Consider the following 18,132-nt stretch of genomic DNA (forward strand, 5'->3'; position numbering starts at 1 on the left):
GAGGCTGAGGCAGGAGGATTACTTGGAGCTTCAGGCCAGCCTGGGCTACAAAGTGAGTTCATGTCCAGCCTGAATTGCACAGTAAGGCCCTGTCTTTAAAAAAAAAAAAAATGGGGGCTGGGGATTTAGCTCAGCGGCATAAGCACCTGCCTTGCAAGAAGGCAGTCGTGAGTTCAATCCCGGGTACTGATAAAAAGGCAAAAAGACAAAAGAAAAAAAAAATTTGAAAAAATAATAAAATAAGGGACTTGGAGATGCAACTGTGTCTTGGCCTTTGGTTTAGGGAGAAAGGCCCCACCTCCAGGCTCTGCCCATCTTTACTGCCTCCCAAAGCATCCTCCTGGCCACTTCCTGGGAGATTTCCTAACATACCAGCTCAGACTGATTCTCATGTTCTCTCTGTCTCTGTGTTCCTTTCTCTCTGCAGAAGTAGAGACTGAACCCAGAGCCTTTGCCTGAGCTACACCCCCAACCCTGTTTTGTTTTATTTAGTGGCTCACTAAATTGATTTATGTCCGCTAGAATTCAGGATCATCAAATGCCAGGATCACAGGTGAGGGCCACCATTCCTGGCAAGAAATACCGTCTGCTTAAATAAAAAGGTCAAAACCCCCTTTCTGGGGGCTGGGGATTTAGCTCAGCGGCATAAGCACCTGCCTTGCTAGCAGGCAGTCGTGAGTTCGATCCCCAGTACTGATAAAAATGAAAAAGACAAAAAAAAAAAGCCCTTTCTGTCCCTGGATCCTCTCAAGGTGTAAGTCTTGTTTTCTCTAAGGAAAGAAATGTTCCTCTTCTGATCCAAAGTTTGTGCTTCTCCCCTCAGCCGCATGCAGCGGGTTGGGTTTATTCTGCGTGGTTGGGGAGGCAGCTGCAGGGGCTCAATGTGACCCACGCGGGAAGCCAGAAGAGCAGAGCTTTTGCACAGGGCAGGAGCTGCCCTGGGGCTGTGTGGCCACTGTTCTAGATTAGAAGGGGCCCAGACTCTACTCTACCCCATGCTCATCCTGGAGCCTGGACTTTTGTGAGGATCTTTGTTGCTTCTTCTTCTTCTTCTTCTTCTTCTTCTTCTTCTTCTTCTTCTTCTTCTTCTTCCTCTTCTTCCTCCTCCTCCTCCTCCTCCTCTTTTTCCCCTTCTCTGAGACATAGTTTCACTATGCAGTTCATGCTGGCCTTCAAACTTATTTTGTGGACTCAGCTGGCATCTAACTCAGCGACAATCCTCTTGTCTCAGCCTCCCGAGTGCTGGGATTACAGGCGTGCACCACCAAGCTTGGTCACGTTGCTGCTGCTGCTGCTGCTGCTGCTGCTTCTTGTTCTTCTTCTTCTTGTTCTTCTTGTTCTTCTTCTTCTTCTTCTTTCTTCTTCTTCTTCTTCTTCTTCTTCTTCTTCTTCTTCTTCTTCTTCTTCTTCTCCTCCTCCTGCCTCCTCCTCCTCCTCCTTTCTTCTTCTGTACAAATTCAAGTGAAACTGGGCCGGGGATCTAGCTCAGTGGTGTAAGCGTCTGCCTGGCAAGTACAAGGTCATAAGCAATCCCCAGTACAAAAAAAAAAAAAAAAAATTAAGTGAAACTAAAAATGGCCTAAAATAGGAAAAAACAAAACAAACAACTTCTTTTTTGCTCTTCTAGTCCCTCACAACCTTTAACCTAACTAGGCTGTAGGAGCCAAAGGAGACAGAACTGTTACCCTTTGTACTGAGAAGCCTGGGAAAGCACTAAAAAAGCATTGTGAAAGTGTTGAAAGCACAAGCACAGAGTGAGAAAGCTAAAAGTCCTGGTGTGCTGTAATCCCAGCACTCTGGAGGCTGAGGCAGGAGGATCACCATGAGCTGAAGACCAGCCTGAACTGCATAGTGAGAACCTATCAAAAAAAAAAAAAAAAGCTAAATAAAAATGAACCTTTCTGAGTAATAAAAGATCAAAAAGACTGGGGATTGAGCTCAGCAGCACAAGCATCTGCATGGCAAGTTTGAGGTTGTGAGTTCAATTTACGGTACCAGCAAAAAAAAAAAAAAAGTCAGAAGGTTTGTGTTAGGAACACACAAAAAAAGCTCTCTTTTTCCTCCTCACCCCCAGATACCTTGCTTTCCTCTCTGAAAGTGATGGCTGGTCTTTTGGTTTCTCCTAGAGGCACTAACTATAGGATGCTAGGACCCATGTACAGATTCTCCTATGCACACTTTTTTTTTCACAAAATAGTTCATCTTAGATACTGTCCTTTTGAGACAGGAGCTCACTGTGTAGTTCAGACTGGCTGTGAACTTACTATGTAGTCCAGGCTGACTTCAAACTTCTTTCTGTTTCAGCCTCCCCGAGTGCTGGGATCAGTGATTTCAAGGGTGCTACCATGCCTGCTTGTATTTAGTTTTTATTTATTTTTTTTCTTTTTTCTGGTACCAGAGATCGAACTCACAACCGCCTGCTTGCAAGGCAGGTGCTTATGCCGCTGAGCTAAATCTCCAGCCCCTTAGTTTTTTTTTTTTAGTACTGGAAATTGAACTCAGCACCTTGGGCTTGCCAGGCAGATGCTTAAGGCGCTGCTGAGTCCTGCTTTTTTTTTTTTTTTTTTTTTGAGAGAGGGTCTCACTATGTAGTCCAGGATGACTATGAACTTTGTTTTTTTTTTTTTCGTCTTTTTTGTTTTTATTGGTACCAGGGATCGAACTCGCGACTCACGACTGCCTGCTTGCAAGGCAGGTGCTTATGCCGCTGAGCTAAATCCCCAGCCTCGACTATGAACTTTGTAGCCCAGGCTGGTCTTGAACTGGAAACTATTCTCCTACCTCAATTTCCAGAGTGCTGAGATTACAGGTGTGGACCACCACACCCAGTTTTAAACTTATTTATTTATTTATTTTCTACCACCAGAGTCAGTATGGTGAACTTTAATTGTTTTTATATCGCATGTTTTGGAATGGTTCATATCAGCAGATAAGTCTGTCTGTCTGTCTGTCAGTCTGTCTCCCAGGTAGTTCTGTGTGTGTATGTGCACCGGGCCTGAACTCAGTCCTTCATGCATGCTATATATACATTCTGCCACCAAGTGAGGCCTCTGAATCAGGGGGTGTTTTTTGAAAATAAAGAACTAGTAGGGCTGGGGATTTAGTTCAGGGGCACAAGTGCCTGCCTGGCAAGTGTGAGGTCGTGAGTTTGATTCCCAGTACAAAAAACAAAAACAAAAACAAAAAAACCACAGACTCTCTTGTCTCTTCCTTGGACAGTTTTTTTTTTTTTTTTGATGTTTTGTTTTGAAACAAGCTGACCTCAGACTCACTGTGTACCCAGGCTGGCCTTGAAACCGCAATCCTCCTGCCTCAGCCTCCCCCAGAAGTGGCCCCGCTCAGGAGGGACCAGATGGGCAATGTCTGAGTAGAAGAGTTAGTGAGTGAGCAGACCAAGGCTATGCAGAGGGGTGCAGGAACCTGGGTCCGGGGGGATACCAGCACTGAGAAGGCCCCCAAAAAGCTGCAGCTGGGGAAGAAACCAGAGGGGCAGTGGTGGAGAGGGCACTGGCCACCAGGGAAGTCACACTGGGGGAGGGGGCAGCTACAGAACGGGACAGCATGCTTCACAGCTGCACCACAGGGCTGATGGCAGCTTGCACACCTGTGACCCCAGGCTGAGGCAGGGGACAGCCATGAGTTAAGGCCAGCCTGGGCTACACAGAGAGGCCCTATCTCCAAAAACCAAACCAAACAAACAACAAAAGGGCCTGGGACATAAATCAGTGGGGGCGGGCCCTTAGTACTGGAGAAAGGAGGAGGATAGGAGGTGCGTGTCTTGGCCTTCAGGACTTCATTCTCAGGTTCTTCCAAGTGTGGGCTGGAGCTACTGCAGCGCTTGTTGGGGCGGGATGAAAGCCAGGCAGGGCAGAGCTACCTCAGCTTCCCCACTGACCTGGCAAGTGGGGAACAGAGCAGTCTTGGCCAGGCTGTGGCCTGCAGCCTGGCTTACCGAAAATCTGGGTCTGTGCAGTGAAAGAAATCCAAGCATTTGAATGTTATCTCCAGGGTGATGGGTTTAAAAAAGGTCTCTTAGCACGGGGTGTGGGTACATGCCAGTGATCTTGCTGCTCCAGGTCCGAGGCTGAGGCAGGAGGACTGCAAATTCTAGGCTGATTTGAGCAATTTAGAAGATATGTTTTAGTTTTTTTTTTTTTTTTTTTTTGGAGGGGGGGTTGGTACCAGGGATTGAACTCAGAACCTTGTGCTTGCCAAGTAGGTGCTCAGCCCCGAGAGATCATGTTTTTTGTTTTGTTTTTGTTTTTTTGAGAGAGATCACGTTTTAAAAAGAAAAAACGAGGCCTGCAGGTGTAGCTCAGCAAAGCACCCCTGGTTTCATTGCTTTGTTTTAGGCTTTTTTGTTTTGAGACGATTTTGCTAGGTAGTTCAGATTGACCTTGAACCCACTACATAGCCCGGGTTGGCCTCAAACATGCTGTGATCCTCCTGCCTCAGCCTCTCAAGAGCTGGGATTATAGCATGTGCCACCACGCACGGGAACGACCTTTTTGACACAATTTCTCCATGGGGTGCGGGGTGGAGGATGGTTGGAGTTGCTTCAAAAGCAGGGTCCGTGCTCCTCTGGGACCTCCTGCCACCGACTTGACCCCAGGTGGAGTTCAGGTGGGGATGCGAACCGTGTGGGGTGGTGGATGCTGGAAACTGAGCTCTTGGCTCAGGGTCACCTCCCTCCCACTGCCTGGGCAGACCTCAGTGTGCTGTGGGCGCTCCTCCCGTGGGAATATTCTCTGAGCCAGAACTGAGAGATTCCTGCGATGGGGGTGGGGGGTGGGGTTGAAAGCTGAAAACGCACTCCAGGTTCTGGAGACCTTGTCTGCCTTTGGCAGATTGGAACCAAAAGCCCCAAGTCTGCGGCTTCCCTGATGACCACGTGCTTCCCCCTCCCCATCTGTCTCTTTGTCTCTGCCGCTGTCTGTCCCTCTCCCAGGGATTGAAGGATTGAACCCAAGACCTTAGTACTGAGCTACACCCTGGCCATTTTCACTTTTTCTTTTGAGACAGGGTCTTGCTGTGTAGCCCAGGCTGGGCTCACACTTAGCCATCTTCCTGCCTCAGCTTCCCAGAGTGCTGTTGTTGGTCTCTGTTATTTCCCTCAAGGAAATGGAAGGACTGACTGCAGGTCAGTCTGACCCAGGGCATTTTAGAGGGGAGACAGAGAGTGCGCTGTAGTTGATTTTCTTTCTTTCTTTCTTTCTTTTTTGTCTTTTTCATTTTTATCGGTACCGGGGATCCAACTTACGACCACCTGCTTGCAAGGCAGGTGCTTATGCCACTGAGCTAAATCCCCAGCTCCCTGTAGTTGATTTTCAAAAGCTAAAGTGGCACAACTCCCAGAGGTGAGGGCTGCTGCCGTGGCTATGTTCACCCTGAAACGTAGCAATCTGGAAGATGTGACACAGACATGGCACTGTGTACCCTGCTATAAGTGACCATCCTGTGCAGGCGGCCTGAGGAGCTGGCTCTGGCAAAGAGAGACAGTGTGGCTTGGTGGAGGGCAGAAGGGAGCCACAGCGGGTTCTGGAGTGGGGACAGCACTTCCTCATACAGGGAGGAGGTTTCTTGTGAGTTCCTGGGGTCTCCCCTGGGACTGGGGGATATGGGCAGCAGCTGAGGTCTCCTCACAGCTCATGCTTCCGTGCTACAACTCTCGACACCCCATGAACTGGGCAGGGCGGAAAAGGCTGGGCAGGGAGCAGCTGGAGCTGGGCAGGGAGGGCCCCCGGTGGTGTTGCTGTCTCTGGCTTTCTCAATCCTTGTTCCCGGGACTCCCTCCTGCCCCAGTGAGGCAAAGCCTCTTGTGCCATCTGGAACTGTTGACAAACAGCCCCATGAGGCAAGGCATGGCTAGGAGTGGCGGGAGGAAGCAGCTGAGGAGGGGTTGGGCCTCAGTACAGCCTGCTTGAGGCTGTTGGGGCTCAACCTGGTACAGGCTTAGAGCCCAAGGTCCACACTCAAGGGGCTTTGGCCTTCATGGCGGGCAGACGGAGGGCTCAGAGGAGTGAAGGGCTGCTTTTCTGTTCAGTTGTCAGAGGCTGTAATAAGGTGTGTCTCACCAGGCCAGGTGGTGCATGCCTGTGACCATACCACTGGTATGGGAGGCTGAGGTAGGAGGATCACAAATTCAAGCCCAACCATGGCAGTTTAGCGATACCCAGTTCCATAAGGAAAATTTAAAAAGGAAATTTCTGTAGTTCTGGGGCTGGGGGTTTAGCTCAGCAGCATAAGCAGCTGCCTTGCAAGCAGGCAGTCGTGAGTTCGATCCCTGGAACCGATAAAATGAAAAAGACAAAAAAAAAAAAAAAAAAAAAAGAGGGTGTAGTTCTCTGTGAATGCCCTTAATTCAATCAATACTAGAAGAAAAAGAGAAGAAAGATTGTGCATTGTAAGACACCAAGAAGCAGCATGGGGGATTTGCACACTTCCTTGGGCGAAGACTTCCCCCCTTTTTTTTGTTTTTGGTGGTACTAGGGATTGAACTCACAACCTCACGCTTTCCAGGCAGGTGCTTATGCACTGAGCTAAATCCCCAACCCTCTCCACATTTTTTTTTGAGATGCTCTCTCCATGTAGCCCAGGCTGGCCTCCAACGAACTTGCAATCTTCCTGCCTCAGCCTCCTGAGTGTTGGGATCATGGGCACGAAACACTGTGGCCTGCTGTTTCTTTCTTTTTTTTGTCTTTTTCGTTTTTATCGGTACCAGGGATCGAACTCACGACTGCCTGCTTGCAAGGCAGGCGCTTATGCCGCTGAGCTAAATCCCCAGCCCCTCTTTTTTTTTTTTTTTTTTTAATAGTATAAAGTGATCGTATCCTCAGAACCCTTGCCATAAAGCCCCATTTTAAGTCAGCAACCCACATTGCAGCAGCCATGTGTCTGCTGCCAGTTTAGAGAGCTGTGCTTTTCCCAGAGCTGTCCTGACCGACTGAACCTGCTGGGCCCGATCCTCCAGCCCTTGGAGGCTGTCTGTGTCACCATGGCCTGCACATCCTGGATGGAACAACTGTGCCCACCCTGCTCTGTGTCACATGGACACACACGTGCACACGTACGCACACACACAGCTCTGAGGGTGAGGACTTCACTGTGGCCAGTGGGAGAAAGCAAGGAGAGAGCAGAGGCTTTGGGAGCTTCACTCATGCTTTATTTCTTTTTAATTTCTCTACTTTTAAATCTTTTTGGGGCAAGAACACACTAGGTAGTCCAGGTTACCCTTGAACTCGTAGGGATGCTCCTGCATCAGCCTCCTGAGTGCTGAGATCACAGGCGTCACTACCATGGCTGCCTTCCTGCTTTATTTTGGATGCTAAATCCTGCACGGATACGGGATCTGCCCGTACTCGCGCCAAGCTTTCCAGACTTTCCGGCCAGTTTTCCCGATTTTCCGGCCTAATTTCTGGATCCTTTTCCGTGTTTTTCTAAACTTCTTGCGCAGCCCCACCATGCGCCGGAAACGCCGCCCCTGTGGGGAGGGACAGGCTAAGGCCTCAGGCTGTGTCCCAGGTCCCTCCAGGGCTCAGCCCCACCACCAGGCGCCCGGAGCTCCAGGTGACCCTCTGGGGTGATCTCAGGAATGAGGGACTAACTCCCTGCACCCTTAAGATGAGAAGCGGCCCCACCATTCGGGTCTCTCCCGACACCCTGTAGCCGGGCTCTCGCTGCTCACCCCAAGACAGCTGAGGGAGGAGACGTTGAATGCCGAGTCCAGGGTAACCGTCCCTGTGCACCGCTGCACCAGCTGAGGAGAGGAGGCTCAAGGTCGGCCAGGAACCCTTTTCCCCTTGGCCCCGCCCCGCCTCTGGGCCCCGTGCTCACCCCTAGGAGGCGTCCCCGAGCACCCCAAGCCCGGCCTACCCCATTCTCCTTGAAGTCACACTGCTCCAAAGGCCTTTGCAACATCTTGGTACACACGGTCTCCTTTATAGTGAAGCTCACTGGCTTCGGACTATACGGGTCGTTGTCCTGGTTGGGGGGAAACGGAGAGCTGGCTCAGGCCCATACTTACCGCCCCCATCCTCCTGTAGGGTCTCCCTATGTAGCCCAGGCTGGCCTAGAACTTGGGATTCTCCTGCCTCAGCTTCCTGAGGGTATACAGGTATTCCCCCCACCCAGGCTCCCATGTGACCTCGCCTGTATCCCAGCCCTGGGGAGGCTGAGGCAGGAAGACTGCAGCCCAGCCTGGGCGGACTGGTGACTTAGGGAGAGCCTGTCTTGCAGTCTGAGGGCTGGGGCGCAGCTCAGGGAGGCCCAGTGCTCACCCCTGGGGGCTGCGTGTCCAGGCTGAGGAGGCGGAAGAGGTTTTCGTTGTCAGCCAAGTTCTTGTTGATGCCATCCACGGCCCGCTGCACTGCCTGCTGGTAGCTGAGGACCCAGGCGGTGGCCGGGGTCAGCAGCAGCAGCAGAAGCAGGGGCAGCAGCAGTCGGGGTCCCCCTGAGGCGGCGTCCCTCGGGGTGCCCATGGTCCTCACTGGGTCCTGGGCTGCGGGCACCTCCTTTATGCCTGGTCCAGCCCATCACCCACTGTCTTCAGCCCTCATTGCCTCAGGTGGCCATGTTGCAAGAGGAAGGGGATTTCACCAGCTCCCTTGGGCCCGGCTTCCCCAGGACCCCAAGAGTCCCCCAGGGGAAGGTTGCAGCCAGCATTGCTTAAGAGACCATCCTGCCTCTTCCAACTCGGACTCCAGGCGAAGATTTAGGGCCACAGCCACCAGGCTGTGGGCTGCATCTGTCCCCTCTCCAGTGTCCTCTGCCACTGCCTTCCTCAGTCTAAATGTGTCCCCTGGCGGGCGTGGTGGTGCACACATGTGACCCTAGTGCTTGGGAGGCTGAGGCAGGAGGGTTGCTGAGAATTTAAACCCAGCCTGGACTACACAGCCAAACCCTGTGTCAATCAATGCACATATTGCCTGGGACAGAGGAGAGATTGTGTCTACATGGGTTAAGTGACTGTCTCACTCTTGCACCTCAGGATCCTGCAGAGTGACTCACCCCTCCCGTGGTCTACAGCTCCCCATAACCTGTGTGCATCCATATGGGGCAGGTGACCCCTCAACCTGAAAGACTGCCTGGCCCAGCCTCCTGCCTTTAGTTTTGCTTCCTTTCTTTCTCTTGTGGTGCTAGGGTTTGAACTCAGGGACTTCGCACGTACCCAGGTCTTGGCATCTGAAACATTTTCAGGCAGGCTCTTGCTAAATGGCCAAGGCTTGCAATCTTCCTGCCTCAGCTTCCCAGGGTACTGTATCACAGGTGTGCACCCACTCACGTGGCTTGTTGCAGCCTCTTTGAGGGTCCCTGACCTTCCCCATCTCACCAAAACATCGGATCAATCCTAGAGTGACCCCTCCTGCTGGGACCGGCTGACTTGGGGGGCTCTCCAATGAGCAGAGGGGTTCCTGGCCCTTACTGCAGAGAACGGAGAAGTGGGGCTCTTGGGACACAAGGTGCGTGCAGACTGGATCGGCGGAAGCCACGTTTCTGTGAAGTGTGGAGCTGCCGAGGAAGCGCGGGGGCGAGAGCCACCCCAGCACTGACGGGTGTTCTGAGGTCTGGGCGCCCGGCTGGGGCTGGCTGGGAGCGCGAGATGCGGTTCGCATTGCTGGCGGCAGAGGGCGCTGTGCCCCGCGCGGCCGGGCAGGTCTGGGCCGGGCCTTCTAGGCAGGGGACAGAGCGGCCCTTGGGGAGGACGCGCGGGGCGCACTTTCTCAGACCCGCGGTCAGAAGCGCTCGAGGATCGAACGCTGTGAATCATCCTGCGTGGCCCTAGGCTTCCTTTTGCGCCCTTTTTTTTTTTTTTTGTCTTTTTCTTTTTTTATCGGGACCGGGGATCGAACTCACGACCGCCTGCTTGCAAGCCAGGTGGCTTATGCCGCTGAGCTAAATCCCCAGCCCCCTTTGCGCCCTCTTAGCGGGTTGCGTCCCCAGTACTCAAACCGGAAGAGCGAGGCCAGGAAGGGCAGCTCAGCTCCCAGGGCGCTGCAGCCAGCGGGGGCTGTCCCTCCTCTGTCCCTTGGTCTCTCTGTGTTTGTACTGAGTGCTCTCCCACACCCGGAGCTGGCCATGAGTGGATCGGCTTCCGGTCCCTCCACCTAAGGTGGTCTTTTCGATGGTCTTTGTGTAGCTTTGTGTTCACCTGTTTGCACGTTTTCTGTTTGTTTGTTTTGTTCTAGGGCAGGGATGGAACTTGGGCCCTTGTGCTTGCCAGGTAGGGGCTTAGGGCCCTGTGCTCCCTCCCTGGCCTTTAATTGCGTTTGCGGGCCTGGCTTTTTCCATGTCTTGGTGGTCAGCTCTTTTTATTTTCTTGGTGTAAATCCCAAGACCATTTGGAACTTTTCTTCTTTAAATCTTTTTGTTTTCTGTTGTTTTTACCATTTTTTGGCTTATTTTCTAGAGGTATCTCTTTAGTAAATTGGTTTTTAACTCTTTCTAGCAGGATTAGCTCGAAGCCCTGTGGAGGCCCCTAATGGATTTTTCTCCTTTCCCTAGCTCTAGCTCTGGGACCCCCCCCCCCCATCTGAGCTCTGTTGGGGAAAGGAGGTGACCATCCCTCTAGCTTCTCTGTAGCTGGGGGCGGTCGCTGTTGTGGGCAGTGGATAAGGGCTTCAGCAGGGGGTCTGGCCCCTCTGCCCTCCCTGAGCCCCATCTGCAGCCTCCAAGCCAGGAGCAGCAGGACGGGGAGATGAAAGCCTGCATCCCTGAAGCCTGAGCAGCAGTCTGGGAAGGTGGATGGGCCAGAGCTGCCCTATACCAGGTCCTCCAGGGACTGGAACAGCAACCGGAGCCAGTGGCTGCTGGACCAGGCCACAGCACAGCTGGCAGTGATTGGGAGCCTCTCTTCCCTTTACCCCGCGTGGTTATTATTTATGTCTCTCTGGCTGTGCCCTTTTGCTGCTGCGAGTTTATGGCCAAGTTCAAGTAGAGTGCGGTGGATCATCCTTTGTGATGTCTCAGGGTCGATTCAGTGTCCTCAGGTATTAGGTTTGGGGCCTCTTAGTCTTGCTTTGTCAGATATGTCACCCGCCAGGACAGGTCTGTGCCAGTCCTCAGGGCTCTCTTTAGAGGTGTGGGCTAGAGCTGTCCGGGGAGGGAGCTCAGTGTGCACCACCTGCCTGGCCAGTGGGAGGTGGTGAGTTCGGTTCCTGCCCCCCGCCCCAATAAAACAAAGATCAGAAGCATGGGCTGCGCCCGCCCGCCCTTATGTCACATGCAACATGCGTGCACACACAGACACGCACAGCCTTCCAATCTCGGGCACACACACACACAGCTCTGAAGGAGAGGACTCCACCGCAGACAGTGGGAGAAAGCAAGGCAGCTCGGAGGCCCTGGGAACTCGGTTCATGCTTTATCCCCCCCCCGTCTAGTTCAGAGGCCTCTCTGAACTTGTGAAAAAAGTCCTTAATTCCCTATTTGATTCACTGTCCGATTTTCTCCACCTTTTCACCCAGTTTCTTTGCCCCTTCATGGAGGTGCTCCCCCAGAGTTGCCACATGTGGGGTGTGGTCCACCTGTGTGGCAGGAGAAGTGGGGTTTTGGAGGCTGCATGCAGGGTTGTAACAGCTCACCATCTGGGGCTACCCTGGGGACTCAATCCCTGCACCCCTAAGCAGAAGAAAAAACCAGGCCTGTGGACAGCAAGTCAGGGTCTAGATATGTAGACCAGGCTGGCCTGAAACCTGGGATCCTCCTGCCTCAGCCTCATAAGTGCTGGGATCACAGGGGAGTGAAACCAGACCAGGGAGGAGCAGACCGTGAGGACACTGCTCAAGGAGAGCCCCAGAGTAGAGGGCTTTTCTAACTGACCCACAGGGGAGCCCCTCAGCCTGCCTGACACCCTGCAGCTGGGGACACCCTGCTCACCCTGTGACAGCTGATATCAGAGGCGCTGCTGGCTGTATCCAGGGTGACCGTCCCCATGCACTGCTTCACCAGCTGGGGAGGGGAAGCTCCAGGTCAGGTGGGAACCCCTTTCCATTGGCCCAGCCTCACCTCTGGGTCTCATGCCCACCTCCGGGAGAGATCCCCCAGCACCCAGAGCCCAGCCTCACCCCATCCTCCTTGAAGTCACACTGCTCCAGTGGCAGTGGTGTCTCCTTGGGACACACGGTTTCCTTGGGACTTCACGGTGAAGCTCACAGGCTTTGGGCCATGTGGGTCCACATACATCCTGGTCAGGATGAAGGGGGAGAGCTGGCTCAGGCCCATGCTTGTCGCCCCTACTCCTTCTGTAGGGTCTCCCTATGTAGCCCAGGCTGGCCTAAATAGAACTTGGAATCCTCCTGCCTCAGCTTCCTGAGGGCATACAGGTGTCCCCTCGCCCAGGCTCCCATGTGAGCCCGCCTGTATCCCAGCCCTGGGGAGGCTGAGGCAGTAAGACTGCAAGCCTGAGCCCAGCCTGGGCGGACTGGTGACTTAGGGAGAGCCTGTCTTGCAACCTGAGGGCTGGGGAGCAGCTCAGGGAGGCCCAGTGCTCACCCCCGGGGGCTGCAAGTCCAGGCTGAGGAGGCAGAAGAGATTGGCGTTGGCTGAGCACTGGTTGACATGACCCAAGGCCCGCTGCGATGCCTGCTGGTGGCTGAGGACCCGGGCCATGGCTGGGGTCAACAGCAGCAGCAGCAGCAGCAGCAGCAGCAGGGGCAGTGACAGTCGCCCCCATGAGGCAGTGTCCCTTGGGGTACCCCTGGTCCTCAGTGGGTCCAGGGCTGTGGGCGCCTCCTTTATGCCCGGCCCAACCCACCACCCCCTGTTCTCAGCCAGCATTGCCTCAGGCGGCTGTGCTGCAACAGGAAGAGGATTTCACCAGCTCCCTGGGACCCCAAAGGCCCTGCAGGGGAAGGTTTTGGCCAGGGTTGCTCAAGGGGCCTTCCTGCCTCATCCACCAGGACTCAGGCGCAGATTTAGGGTCGCAGCCAGTGGACTGTGGGATCCATCTGTCCCCTCTCCTGTGTCCTCTGTCTGGAGGGGTTGGTGGCACTGGGGAGGCTGAGTCAGGAGGAGTTGGAGGCCAGCCTGGCCACCTAAGGGGGTTCAAATGCAGCCTGTACCACACAGAGAGACCCTCTGGGGGAGGGATAATGGAGACCAGCATCGGGCACGTGTGCTCTCCCATGATGAATGCAGTCCTTGTATCCTACAAACACAGGCTGGCAACAAAATGCAGGGTTAATAAAGGCCAAGGGCCGGCCACCCCTCCCTGGACAGCACCTCCTCTGTGTCTGACATCTTGATCCTGTGAGGGTGTGGCTGTCCCCACCCTGTGTTGGGGTCCCCTGCATGGGCCTGGATCCCAGGCCCCGTAGGTCCTGAGGACCTCACCTCAGGATCCCCAGCTTTTCGGTCCCTATTCCTTCTCTCCAGGGGACCCAGCCCAACCTTAGCCCCCAGATGTCCCTGGGGCGTGGCCTTGGCCTGTGGCCTTGCTAGATGTCATTGTCACCCTGGGCTCAGGTGGCTCCCTGTACCTCCTGGGGTGCTGCCTGGCTGCTGCTGCCTCCTGTGAGATTTCTTATGCCTGTGTGGTGCCTATGCTTCCTCAGGCTGCAGAAAGTGTCCCCTGCTGGCCCTCACTGAGACCCAAGTTGAGGTGGCTGTGCTGGGGACAGGGGAAGGGCACAGTGGGAGATGAATAGGCCTGAGGAACCAGGGGCTCTCATCTGGGTGTGGTGGTGCATGCGCCCATACCCTTGGGAAGCTGAGGCAGGAGGATCCCAGTGAGTTGGAGACCCTGTCTCCAAACAACAACAGAAAGGAATGGTGGGTTTCTGGCTTCCTGAGCAAGGCCATTCTGGTCCTGCTTGTGTGTGAGCAGCTGCAGGACTGGCAGCCTGTGGCGGGGGACAGGCCTGGGCCTCACAGGACACCTGTGTGGTTGAGCCCTGGATGAAGCTGCTGATTGCACGTTTGGGCCCCGGTTGGGGAAGTGGGGTGTACAAGCCACTTTCACAGCCCAGGTGTTGCCAGGGCTCTTGGTCCATTAGGACCTGCACATCACGCTGCCCAGCTATTCATGTATTTATGTAATTTTCCTTTTGACTACTGGGGACCAGATCAGGGGTCTTGGCACTGAGCTACACCCATAGCCTTTGTAAGATTTTTGTTTTGCGTCATACTGTTTCATTAGTGTGAGAAGCTGAAAGAAAAAAAATTTGCATGTGTATGTATATGTGTATAAAAATAATTAATACCGTTATACTGCTGACTTCTCTGAGTTCACTGCAGAGAAAGACCTGTGCTTGGACAGCTGAGTGCAGGCGTCCTGTGCTCTGGGTGAGTGATCTGGGGGCCAGTGGGCAGTATGGGTACCATTGTTGCCCCCAATTGACGTGCTTCAAACTTTTGTTGTAGTTTTTTCTTTCTTTTTATCTATGAGTCAAATGAATTGAAAAAAAAAAAACCAGGACATTAGTCAGAAAAACGCATAGGAAAATGTCTGTAAGAAACATAAAACAATAAAACGTTTGTTTTGTGACATGATCTTGCTAAATTGCCCAGGCTGGCCTGGACTTGTTATTCTTCTGCCTCAGCCTCTCGAGTAGCTAGAATTGTGGTTATGGACCAACCTGATGCCTAACATATCTTTAAAAATGTTTTTGCGGGGCTGGGGGTTTAGCTCAGCGGTATAAGCACCTGCCTTGCAAGCAGGCGGTCATGAGATCGATCCCCAGTACTGAGAAAAATGAAAAAGACAAAAAAAAAAGTGTTTTTGCATTTGTATTTTGGGACAGGGGCTCGCTATGTAGCGCAGCGGGCTAGGAACTCAGGTTGACCCCTTTATCTCAGCCTTCTGAGGGTTACAGTTGGGCCTTACCATGCTGGGAAGAAAATGTTTTTGTATTTGGCAATAATTTCAAACACACCAAAAATAGCAAGAAAAGTATTCACAATGGCCACATTCTTTCTTCTTTTGTCCAATTCTGATCATATATATATATATATATATATATAATGTCTTTTTTAAGACAAAGTTTTGCTATGCAGTTCAGGCTGGCCTTGAACTCACTTTGTAGCCCAGGCTGGCCTTGAATTTAGAGTGATCCTTCTGCCTCAGCCTCCCAAGTGCTAGGCATGAGCCCGTGCCCCTATGCCTGGGCTTTTCCTGTATTCTTTCTATCCACAGTCACTTCCATGAGTTTTCTGTTCCATTAGCTTTAGCCTCTGTTTCTCTGTCACTGAGCTCTGGGGAGCTGTGGGACCTTTCCAGAGATTGTCTCTAGGTTCTTGTCCTGAACAAAGAACTGACCAAGCAGTGCATGGTGGCGCACATCTGTAATCCCAGCACTCTGGAGGCTGAGGCAGGAGGATCACTGCGTGTTCAAGGCCAGTTTGGGCTACACAGTGAATTTAAGGCCTTCTTCAACTATGTAGTGAGACCCAGTCTCAAAAAACCAAAAAGGAAAAATAATAAACAAACAAACACAGAAAACCCCAGACTTTTTTCCTCCCAGTTTCCTGCCACGCCACTTGGCCACCCAGAGCTCAGTCACGGGCAGAGGGCACGTGTGGGACTTTGGAAACCCTTGATGGTGGTTTTCCTGAGCAGTGGTTGAGGCTGGGTAAAGGGCTGGCCAGTTCGAGTAATTTCAGATGGCCCAGCATATAGGTGATCTGAGTTTGTGTGTGTTGCTGTTGTTCCTTCTTTCTTTTTTTCTTCCTTCCTTCCTTCCTTCCTTCCTTCCTTCCTTCCTTCCTTCCTTTCATTCTTTCTTCTTTCTCTTTCTGTTTTTTTTGGTCTTTTTGAGATAGGGTCTCGCTTTTGCAGTTCAGGTTGGACTTGAGCTCACTTTGTAGCCCAGGCTGGTCTCAAACTCACCATGACCCTCCTGCCTCAGTGCTGGGATTACAGGTGTGCACCATCATGTCCAGCTGTTTTTCTTTTCCTTTCTTTTTTCTTTGGTACTGGGGATTGAACTCCTACCATCATGCTTGCCAGGCAGGTAGTTGTGCCACTGAGCTAAACTCCTAGCCCTGTTTTTCTTTCTTTCTTTTTTAATTTATTTTAAAGGGAGCAAAATTAGACACAACAAAACAGGACATAAGAAAGCAATGTAAGAGATGTAAATTTCAAAGCTAGACGACCTGAGATATTCATTGTCTATCATATTGTCTCTTGTTTTCTTCCAAATAGTTGTTCATGTCTTCGCATGCAGAGAATTATACAAAACAACATAGTATAAAACTGGTCTAAACAGAATGAGGAAGGCGTTTTAGGTCTTCAAAACCAGACAACAGGAAAGTCACTAATGGCTGTTGTAGAGGCTTTCATTCTCTTCAAAATAGCTGTCCATACTTTCATGTATATTGAAGTTCAACAATAAAACAGGCAGGGCGGGAGGGGTTGCTTGGTGTCCTGGCCCTCCATGTCCCAGCATGGCATGGGTCCCAGTAAAAGCCAGTGGCTCCCATCCTGGGCCCCCCAGAGCCTGCCATGCTCACAGCCGCTCACAGTGGGGCAAGGGCTTGCTTCAAGCTATTTCTTTCTAATGAATTGACCACTTACTGCCCAAGTTCTGCAATGGCCAGCAGACTGCAGAAAGACATCTCTTTAGGTTCCTGCTTGAAACCAACAGTGTCAGGAAGCTGCCGGCCTTGATTCAGGGCCAGTGTTTTTCTTTCTAAGATAGGCTTTCTCACAGTGTAGTTTAGGTTGGTCTCAAGCTCGCAGCAGTCTTCCTGCCTCAGCCTCCCAGCGCTGGGCTTATAGGCTGGGAGTCTTCTGAGGCCTGGCCCTAGGGGTTAGGGGAGGAGTTACTGGCTTTCAAATATCAGCTTGGGGTGAACTGGGGCTGGAGAGGCTGGCTCTGAATTGGTTTCTTTGCCTGGGAAAGCCAGGTTTAGGGGAGTCCTGGCTGTTTCTAGGAGTCATGAGGTGTCCCTCCCTGGAAATAGGCCCCAGTGTGAAAATACCAGCTGCAGAAACTAGAAGATGTGGTTTACCGGAGATCATTTGCATTTAACAGCATGACCAGCATGAGTGAATTGTTCCCTGGCACCTTGTAACCTTGTAGCTATCTCCTATCAATTCAGTGTGAACTTTCTCTTCCTTTCCTGGCTTCCATTGGATCCCCCCCCCCCACCCAGTGCTGCAGATGGAACCCAGGGTCTTCACACTGAACCACATCCCCAGCCCGCTCCTTTATGCTTTGGACAGCAACTCCCTAAATCACTGCTGGGCTTGAGCTAGGGATCTGCCTGCTTCAGCCTCTTAGTGTGCTAGGCTGCCACGCCCAGCTGGACTAAATGCATTTGTGATTGTGTTTTTTGTGTCTGCTTTTGGCTTATTGTTTATACTTCCGTTTAAAACATGTTTAAGTGGCTACCATGGGGTTTCCAGTATCATTAATTGCATCCATCACTTCAGTGGGTACTGACCGCAGTGTACCCCGAAAGTGTCTTCCTCTTGCTTTGCCATCTTTTGGTGCTCGTGCATTTTTCCTAATATTTCAAACATTTTCTCTTGTACGTTCTATAACCACATGCTCAATTGCTATGATTTTTGTTTCTTTTCTTAAATTCTCAACTATGCAGTCTAAAATGGCCTCGAACTCACTGTGTAGCCTGCTCTAACTTTGAACTCGCAGCAATCCTCCTGCCTCAGCCTCCCACTTGCTGGGTGTGCACCACCATGCCTGGCTGCTACTATTTTTCTTCAGTCAGTTTATGGGACAGGGTGTAGCTCCATGGCACAGTGCTTGCCTTGCATGCTTGAGGCCCTGGGTTCCCTCCTTGCCTTGCAAAGAGAGGAAAAAGGGAACATTATCTTCTTCATTTATGCTATTTGCAGGGCTCACTTCTTTTCATAGGTCTATGTTTTTAACTTGTACTTTTTTTTTTTGAGACAGGGTCTGGCTATGTAGCCCAAGCTGGCCTTGAACTCACATCCCTCCTGAGTGCTGGGATCACAGGTCAGTACCACCACATCTGGCAATTTGCACACTTGTAAACAAGCCATTCTGCCTGTTGGTCTACCGCATAGAGCAGCTGTTCTCCAGATGTGGTCTAGGGAAACCCTAAAGACACCCTGAGGTGCTTCCAGTGGGCCATGGGTCACCTTATTTGCATAATGATACTGAGAGTTCTTTCTTTCTTTCTTTCTTTCTTTCTTTCTTTCTTTCTTTCTTT

General features: G+C 51.9%; 1 protein-coding gene and 1 non-coding gene across 2 annotated transcripts; both read right to left on the reverse strand.

The window, feature by feature from the left end:
• Positions 1–7,143: 7,143 nt before the first annotated feature.
• On the reverse strand, positions 7,144–8,487 carry Camp (cathelicidin antimicrobial peptide). Its single transcript, NM_001173059.2, has 4 exons — positions 8,277–8,487; positions 7,873–7,980; positions 7,685–7,756; positions 7,144–7,480 (listed from the first exon to the last, which is right to left on the reverse strand). The coding sequence occupies exons 1-4, from the start codon at positions 8,475–8,477 to the stop codon at positions 7,325–7,327; spliced, it is 537 nt and encodes a 178-aa protein (NP_001166530.1). The 5' UTR covers positions 8,478–8,487; the 3' UTR covers positions 7,144–7,324.
• A 7,991-nt stretch (positions 8,488–16,478) lies between these two features.
• LOC111753674 (small nucleolar RNA SNORA2/SNORA34 family) lies at positions 16,479–16,614 on the reverse strand. The gene has a single exon (XR_002788459.1). It is a non-coding gene; the product is annotated as a small nucleolar RNA SNORA2/SNORA34 family (small nucleolar RNA).
• Positions 16,615–18,132: the final 1,518 nt, after the last annotated feature.

This window comes from Cavia porcellus, unplaced genomic scaffold (assembly GCF_034190915.1).
Source record: "Cavia porcellus strain 051 isolate PalLab524CR breed Dunkin Hartley unplaced genomic scaffold, mCavPor4.1 scaffold_14, whole genome shotgun sequence".
Taxonomy (NCBI): Eukaryota; Metazoa; Chordata; class Mammalia; order Rodentia; family Caviidae; genus Cavia; species Cavia porcellus.

Bases quoted from the DNA above. Each gene is read 5' to 3' on its own strand.
- Camp (NM_001173059.2), bottom strand. From the start codon at position 8,477: ATGGGCACCCCGAGGGACGCCGCCTCAGGGGGACCCCGACTGCTGCTG. The intron at 7,981-8,276 runs GTGAGCACTGGG...CCCCCCAACCAG, and splicing joins TGGACACGCAGCCCCCAGGG to GACAACGACCCGTATAGTCC. The intron at 7,757-7,872 runs GTAGGCCGGGCT...TCCTCTCCTCAG, and splicing joins GTGACTTCAAGGAGAATGGG to CTGGTGCAGCGGTGCACAGG.